Genomic DNA, 9,224 nt, shown 5'->3' on the forward strand with positions numbered 1-9,224 from the left:
AAAAAAAAAAAAAAAAAAAAAAAAAAAAAAAAAAAAAAAAAAAAAAAAAATTGTGGTGGGGATGTAGCTCAGTACTCCTGTGTTCAGTCCCCAGGACTGCCCCTCCACCCAATTTGGCTCAATGAGTTTAACTTTGAATCTCATTGTATTTATTCTTCATAGGCTCATTTATCTTCCTGTACCTTTAAGTCAGTTCTAGATAATTCTCATCCATTATTCTCTTTAAATATTGCCTCTCTTATTCTCTGTTGTAAATGTTTATTGGACTCTTTTATTCTGTCATCCATGCTGCTTAACCCTGCTTCATACTTCTCATACATTTAACTTTTTATCTTGCATTCTGGGTCATTTTCTCATATTTATCATCCAGTTTACTAATCCTCACTTCAGATAAATCTAATCAGGTGATTAAAGCTGTCCATGGAGTTTTTAATTTGTCACTATAGTTGTGATTTGTAAAAGTAGCATTTGGTTCTTTTTCAAGTCGTTTTTTTCTTAAAACCTTGAAAATTCCTCGTTTTACATTTTAATCACTTTAAGTGTATTTTATGGTCTTTATTATAAATTCTTGGCATCTAATCCTGCCATTGCATCTGCCATCTCATGGTAGACTGTATTTTAAAACTTCATATTTTGAGTACATCTTTACAGAGACTTATGGGAATACTATTATAGGGCATGGGTTTTGGACATGTTCCCTGGAATAGATATTTGTTTGCTTTTGTTGTGTTCATACATATTTCAGCCCAGTTCAAATTGTCAAGTTGATTTCATAGCATGGGTGTTCCCAAAATATAAATATAGTGTAGAGGGTGATTCCAAATTTAAAGTATCTGTACTGTGTAGTACAGGTCCACAGTTATACAGTCTCTCACACAAGTTTAGCTCCTATCCTAAATCTACTCAGGAGAGACTTTCTTTTCTTAATGGTACTGGTAAACACCTAAAACAGTCTGGTTTCCTTTTATTCTGGACTTTGGGACATTTATCTTACCCTCAATCAGAAAAAATGTTTGTTATATTTTATTTAGACTTACAGGAATTCAGTGGCACGGGGTTTTCAGGGAAGCTAAATGTGTTGTGCTGGCAAAAGCAGAAATCTGGGGGATGCCATTTCCCTGTATTTAAAAGATTATATATTCAGCATTTTCTCTAATGTGGAAAAATTTCAGTGTACCATTTATTTGCAGTGGATTTTAGAATGTGAACCATTTGGGTTTTTTAAAAAATCTGTTGAATTACTTCATTCTTATAAATTACCTGGGAACTACTCTTTCTAAATTTGCATTGGACACTTCTTGAAATAGTGTTCATTAAATAATTAATTCTTCATTGGAATCTAGAACACAGTGCATATAGAATAATAGTAGAAGAAGTTTTTGTGTATTAGTCGTAGTTCTTTTAAGAACAAGTAATAGAAATTCAACTCTAATTGGCTCAAGTAAAAAAAAAGATATTTATTAACTCAAATAGCTGAAAAATCCTGGGATATATTGTTTACATGCTCAGAAAAGGTAATTAAAGCCTGTCTCTTTGGACCACTTGGTTCTACTTTCTTCTATGTTGGTTTCATCCTCATTTGGACTCTGGCAAGATGTTTTCCAAAAGATCCATATAAAGAGGGCTTCTCTTTCCCAGTCTAGCACATGTAGGACTGTGGCCTATAACTTAGGTCAACTTTCCATTTCTGACAAACCCACATGGCTGGTGTGGGGTAATATACTCAGTGGGTGGCTAGAATCAGCATTGGTCAAACCACATAGGCTGTGGATAGAGAGGATGGTTCTCTGAGAAAACGCTGGAAGCTGGGTAAGTAAAGCACCACAGTATTTCAATCATCTAATTTCCTATCTATATTTACTGTTCATTTCAGGACAGTGTTGAGTTTAGAAACATCTGCAGTCATTTGGCTCTACAAATCGAAGGACAGCAGTTTGACAGAGACTTGAATGCTGCCCATCAGTGTTTGAAGACAATAGTTAAGAAGCTGATTCAGTCACTTGCCAATCTTCCTTCAGATGCCCACATGGTTGCCTGCGCTTCCTTGAGACAGATCTTACAGAATCTCCCAGACACATGAGGGTTAAAAGCATTGAGATGTAATCCACAGCTAGCATTAAGAGAACTGTATTCCTTAACTTCCTAATTGCATCAGAAGACAATGGACATTTTTATTCCCAACAAGGAGACTTGATAGCACATATAGCAGTCTGTCAGCGGTACTTGTAGCTTCCACAACTATAGCATGTTAGTGAAAAATTTTTAAAGCTGTGATTCATATATAAGTATGTTGACTTATTTGCTTTCTTTTCAATTGAAATATATTTCATTTTGTGAAACTGATTGGATTACATGAGTTTATATTTATTAATGCATATTAAGTGTTAGCTTTCACTGAATGGTACCTTAAAGTCATATTAATGAATGCGATAAGGTTTAATATAGTTATTTATAATTAAAGCTCCATGGATCTTAAAATTATCTTGAATATAAAAGACATGTTTTACTTGATGGCACTTCACTTTTGGTTATGTGAGTGAGTTTTCGTTGTAGGACCCCATGAGACAGTACAGTAATTATGAATTTCAATCCTAGTGTTAATAACTTATGATTGGGAATGAAGCATTGCTTCTAAACCTTGTGCTTTCATATGCTGATTTGTAAGCTTAAAATGAGCTCTGAAGTACCAAGACTACATGATATGTAAATACAAAGTACAGTGTTATTAAAATCTCATGTGGAACATCTAGCTTTTCTTATCTGTTTCTAACCATTCTGAATGAAGTGGGACATTCTTATGAAAAAAGGAGAGTGGGCAGATTTCCCTTACCATTTAGACACTGAGGATTGGGAAAAGCAAAAGAGGATTCTTTTTAATGCAAAAAAATCTGTATATACTTAGAAAAACCTAAGGTTCCTCTTGTTTAATGACTGTATGAGAACAAAATAAGGTGAAGTGCTTGTTCTCTCCTAAATGTTAAATAGAAATAGCCTGTAGATTAAAAAAAAAGTTGATAGTGTATATGTACAGCTTATTTTCTGAAAGTATTATAAACTGGGTCTATGTGATGAGAGTACATCCCCTGTCTTTAAAAAAAAGTACTAATAGTAATCAAAACCTTTATAATCCTCCTTATTGTGATCCTAGTTGGTTAAAAATGTTTTCTTCCAGGATGTGAGAATGAAAAGTAAATCTATATAATTGACCATTTCCACAGAAAAGAATGTGAGAAACAGGAAACTGAATTCTGAAGGAAAGAGGGAAGCTTTTTAGTGTATTATGTGTGTTGGGAGTAGTTTTGAGGGCCAGTAAGGCATTTATTTCTTGGAAATACTCGGTAATTATTTTTTCTCAGTTCTAGTAAACATTTTATTTGGGGTAGGCTATGACTTTATTTTACGAGGAGGGTTTTCCTCCCGAAAGAAACATCCTGGTGGTCTCTTTTAAAACTCATCATTACATATAAGGTGCCTTCCCCATTGTAATTAATAATTCTGCCAATATTAAGGTTTTTAAACTCTTACCCAATGACATTGAGCATTTTGACTTTTCTATCATTACTTGTGCTTTTTACTAACTTTGTACCATGTCTTCCACATATGATTAAAATCCAACCCATCCTTCAAGGCTTGATTTACCTGCCCCCTCATATGTATCCTTCTGGACTAGCCTAAATGGAAGTGAGCTCTTTGTCATCTTTCACAGAGCACATTTTGAGCTACTGCTCTGGTGTTTTTATATACCATCTTTAAAGCACTGCTATTGGTATATCTGTGACCAAGATCAGTTTGTGAAGGCAAGAATTTTTCTAGATCTTTTCATATGGTAGCCACTGGCCACACATGACTCTTAAGAACTGAGATGTGCTTAAAATGTAAAATGCACACTGGCTTTTCAAAATTTAGTACTAAAAGAAGAAAAATAACCTAAAATATCGAAATATTTTCAATATTGATTAAATGTGGAAGCAATAATTTTGAATATGTCGGGTCAAATAAAATATGTCATTAAAATTAGTTGTACCTGGTTCTTTTCACTTCCTTTGCGCCTACTAGAAAATTTAAAACTCCATAGGTAGGATACATTATATTTCAATGGAACAGTTCTGTTCTAGAAAATGTATTAGGCAAATCATGGCTGTCCTTGACAATTCACCCTCTGAATGTTGTTCCATACCTTCTCAAATTCTACTGTTATCCCCCCTTACTGTTCCCAGCTGATTACTTGGCTTCTAATTGCAAGGGTTAATGAAAGCTATTGGAAAGCATATTTATCATCTCAGTAGCAGATCACCAGCCTTGCATCTGCACCAATATACTCTGAGTTCCTTTTTGGTATAAGGAGGACCTGCCCTGCTCCCACCCAAAGCTTGTCAACCACTCAGGTCCTGAATGGCTTCTCACTCACTGACTTTCCTTTTGCACCCATTTCTTTGTGAGCATTATCAACTTTTGCCTCTCAGTAGGAATATTTCCCCAGCGTGATATTATATTAGAGTGTGTCCAATATTTTAATTCCCTTAATAGTAAAACTCATTGCAATAATTGTCCAAATCAATTGTCTATATTTTATTTTTTCCTATTCTTTTCCAAACTCATTCCAATTGAAAATTGTGCCCACAACTGCTCTTGCGAAGACCGTTTATGACTCCCCCACCTACAAATTCAATGGCAAATCATCTTATTTGACTTCTTAGCAGCTTTGGACACAGTTAATTATTCCCTTTATATGTTTCCAAATGAGCAGACTTTCATGGTTTTAGTTTTTTACTGGCTCCCTCCATAGCCCTTTATCCTGGTTTGTCCAAATGTCCTGATTTCTTGATTTTGGAGTGTTTCAGGGCTCACTTTTGGCCCTCTAGCTTTATTTATTACTTGGTGATTTTAAATACCAGCTATTTACCCTTGACACCCAGGTATATAGTTGTTTTCTGACCTCATCTTCAGGTTTCTGCATCTAACTGACTTTAGACTCTTTCCACTTGGATATTTAAAAGGCATTTTAAATTTCAGAATGGAATTCTTGGTTCCCTAACCTGCTTCTCTCCATCTTCCAAATATCAGTTGGCTGTGACTCCTACCCTTTTGGTCACATTAAAAAAGCTCTTAAATTCTTCCTTGACTTGTCTATTACTCTCACCTACATTTATATAATCAACAAATCCTATTGGCTCAATCTTCAAAATATATCTCAAGTCAGATCACTTCTCACTACTTCTGTGACCACTACCCTAGTCCTAGGTACAGTTAGTTTCCCCCAGAATATTACAGTATCTTCCTAAATGGTCAGTGCTCACTCCCTATCATTTGTTCTCTACACGTCAGCCACAGTAATAGAAGTCAGTTCAATCACTCTATATCTCTCAGCCACCAAAGGCTTTCCTTTTTACTAAGAATACAATTCAAATTCTGCCCATACCCTATACTCTTCTATTGTAACACGTAGGCTTCTTTGTCATCCTTGTCTCTTCAAATACAACATCTAGTCTTAGGACCTTTGTACTACTCTTCCTACTACCTGAAAGACTTTAGTCTCGTCTACTTCAAATAGGTCTCTGCTGCTTGTCACCTCATTAAAAAGGCCATCTCTTGCCCCCTTAATGAAAATAGCATCTCCACCATTCTTTTATCTCTCCTTCCTAGTCCCCCCACCCTGCTCTTATAATCATTCAAATTTATTGCATTTGTATATTGTTTGTTGTCATGTGTAACTAGTTGTCCTCAATAGAAGTGTTCATGTCATAATTAAGAGAAGCTGTAGCAATTATATATGGACAAAAAGTGAATATTACCTTAGATTGTGACAGGTGTTATTACCTTAAATATATTGTGACGAGACTATCTGGGTTTATCTGAGTGGGAACCCTAAATGCAGCCACAAATGTCCATATAAAGAAGAGGCCAAAGAAGAGAAAGTAATGTTCCCATGGAGGCAGAGGTTGAAGCTATGTGCCCCATAAGTCAAGGAATGCTGACAACTGTTAGAAACTAGAACAGACAAAGACTGGATTCTCCTCTAGAAACCTCAGAGGGAATTCTGCCTTTAAGATACTTGATTTTGGACTTCTGCCCTCAAGAGCTGTGAGAGGATACATCTTTGTTGTTTTTAAGACACCCAGTTTGTGTAATTTATTATCACAGCCCCAGAAAACTCATCCACAGTATGATTGTGTTCAAATTTTTAAAAAAGTTTTACAGTACAAAACACATTGCCATTAATCTTCCTCAGAATACTCCCTTTCACCTCAAATACACTTATCCTGTCATTCCTGCTACTTTTTGAAGTGATTGTGAGAGTCCTTTTGCATAGGATAATCCTACTGTCATGGCTTCCTTGATGTTCCGAATTGGTCAAAACATTCACTTTTCATGGTCACTTTGACTTTGGGAAAGAGTCATCCAGAAGTTCCGTCGTGCCAGATCTGGTGAATAAAGTAGAGGAAGACACACCATACTGTTTTTACAAGTCTGCCTTTCTATTGGATGGCAATTGGCAACAGCATTCACCATATTTTTCAAGTCACATCTTGTAAAAATACTTACAAAAGAAGACTTCCAGAACTACTTCAGAAAGCAAAGGGCATATTTTATGGGGGATTAATAGCAACATGTCTTTTACTGTAATGCTTTTAAAAATTTAAACATTCACCGTGCTTTTTGAATACTCCTTGAACACTTGTCTTTCCTTGTTAGAATGTAAGCACAAGGGATGTTATGCATGGCTCTATTCCATGTCTGGAACAGAGTAGTAGCTCAATAAATATTTGATGAATGAAGATATGCAAATCATGTGGTTAATTAACCTTTTTAAAACAAAATATTTTGATGTCTCTAGAAGATCTTCAAATTTCATGTACTTGGTAAATATCTAAACTCAAAAATTGAAAAAGATAATTTTAAGGATTAAATTTGGGTGTCGAGTTAAAAAATCTTGTAGCAATCGCTCATAAGTGGCAAGTAGTCATTATCATCCTAACAATTACTGGGCCAGTCTGGGCCATTCTGAAGAGTGACCCTTTTTTCCTTCAATTTTCCTGTGTAGTTCTTTTTCTCTTCTCTCATTACTTAAAGCCAGCCAGCCTGTGTGTGTGTGTGTGTGTGTGTGTATGTTTAAAATGTAAGACCACACAATAACTTCAGCAATATGTGACACTTTCGTGAGGAGAGGCTGTAGATCTCCTTTCATAACCCTGAAACAAATGAGTCATCTGATATTTTCTCCATTGAATTTCCTTGAATATTTTACTCTCCCAGTTTGTGGATGGTCCAAACACATTTGCTTGTGGATCAAAAGTAGGGAACATGCTTCAGACCTTCTAAGTAAAATTGAATAAGTGAGTGAGAAGATGGGAAGATGGTTCCTATGCCCCATCTCTGGTCCTTAGAAACCTTCCTCACTACCCTCTCTACTTTCCTGGAAGCTCCAAGAGCTCCCAGATCAGCATGTTTCTATATCTTTAACTGTATGCCTTACACTAATTCAAGAACTACAAGTTCCCTTGGCTGTGTTCTATTTCTTTTTCATTTTTAGAAACAACTTTCTTCATCTGCTTAAATGTTCTGTTACTATTCCAACACAGTTTCTTCCCAAAGTTTCCTTGACTTAAACAAAGGCCTTTGGAGGGTAGGAAACTACTCATATACTTGCATCGGACAGACTATTGGACTGCCATAATCAAGCCTTTCACATCTTAAAATTCTCCTCTAGCAGCTGGCTTTATTTTCAGTTTTTCTTCATGTGCTGGTGCCAGAACATTATGCAGTAAATCTATATGAGATGACTATAAATTCCGTGGATCTATGAGTTTCAAGACACATTTAATTCAGCAAAACTTCAACTAAGAAGTGTTCCGTATCATTTGGGTATCTGCATCAGGGATCCCAGTGTTCCATTCAAACAACAGCCAAAAAATTACCACAGACAGTCCTGTTTTCATTTAGCTGCATTGGGCCATTGTAGCCCTGGCCTGTGTTCCAGAGGGCTTTATCTTTGTCTGATGTGACTTGTTTACTGCTATGCTCAGTAGACATAATGTTTGAAGTTGAACAATACTTTATAAGTTTCTCTTCTCATAGACAAGCTCCATGCTCACAGTTTTAAGTCAGGAGACACTTCCAAGGCTGGCAGGAGCTTTTCCTGGCACAGAAGTACCATTAATTTTTCCCCTTGCCTGGATAAAGACATTGATAATAATCACGGTTTTATTTTCTTTTTATTTAAAAAAAATTAGGATGTGTCATGGAGCATAGCAGTATCTGGCAGAGAAACAAATTCCTAGTGATCGTAGAAACAAGTTGCAGAAAATACAGAAACATAGCACCAGCTTGGAACACAGTGTGTGTGTGTGTGTGTGTGTGTGTGTGTGTGTGTGTGTGCATATACTGAGGATAGAAGGAGAAGGAAGAGTGATGGAGAGCACTCTGAGCAAGCTACAAATTCATAACCTGGCTTTTCCTATTAAAAGCCTGAGTCTGCCTATTAGCCCACAGTGGCTTGCCTGAGAGCCAGCAGTTGGTGTGTGAGAAAGGAACAACTCCCTCCACCACTGGTCAAAGTAGAGGTCTCAATAATCTGTGCTGCTGTGACATCTTGGATGGCATGACAATAGTGTAGCTAAGGGCAGCGTAACTCATACAGAAAACTCCTATAGGGGCAAAAATTAATCCATGGGAAGAAACAAATTTTTCATTGATCAATGACCTGTTCCTAATAGAATATCTTGTTCCCTTGTTGCTAGGACCCTGTTCACATCAGTGTTCTCCTCTCCACTGTTCCCTGCACCATCCCTTACCCTTTCTAAAGCTGTATGTTCAATAAATAGTGGCAATCTCCAGGAGATGGTGTCTTAGCTTTATAAGAGCTTTGACCATCCTGGACCCCCATCAATACATTAAGATTTTTTCTTGTCTCTTTTAATCCTGCTGCTTACCCTTGGCCAGGTGATTAGCAGTTTGCACAGCTTCCATCAGGAGAGGAGAGGAAGTTCCTTGAGCCTGGAGCTGTAATGAAGAAACAATGGGATAATTTGGAGAAGTCCTTGAGATATCCACAGTCTTACTTTAGAAGTTCACCAGATAAGTTTTGTTAGTTTGCTGATTTGCTCAAATTGCTCCTCAAATGTGAAACTCTCTGATATATATATATATATATATATATAGATAGATAGATAGATATAGATATAGATAGACAGATAGATAGATATCATGTTTGGGAAGTGCTTATG

At 36.4% G+C, this 9,224-nt stretch overlaps 1 protein-coding gene across 1 annotated transcript in view; it reads left to right on the plus strand.

Annotated features, from left to right (window-relative positions):
• Positions 1–3,910, plus strand: part of Dleu7 (deleted in lymphocytic leukemia 7) — a 17,537-nt gene extending 13,627 nt beyond the window's left edge. The window contains exon 3 of the mRNA XM_010637107.2: positions 1,874–3,910. Coding sequence (XP_010635409.1) covers positions 1,874–2,080 — 207 coding nt within the window. The 3' untranslated portion in view covers positions 2,081–3,910. The remainder of the gene's footprint in view (positions 1–1,873) is intronic.
• The last annotated feature ends 5,314 nt before the right edge of the window (positions 3,911–9,224 follow it).

The sequence above is a fragment of the Fukomys damarensis genome, unplaced genomic scaffold (assembly GCF_012274545.1).
Source record: "Fukomys damarensis isolate Sample0158 unplaced genomic scaffold, DMR_v1.0_HiC HiC_scaffold_38, whole genome shotgun sequence".
Lineage (NCBI taxonomy): Eukaryota > Metazoa > Chordata > Mammalia > Rodentia > Bathyergidae > Fukomys > Fukomys damarensis.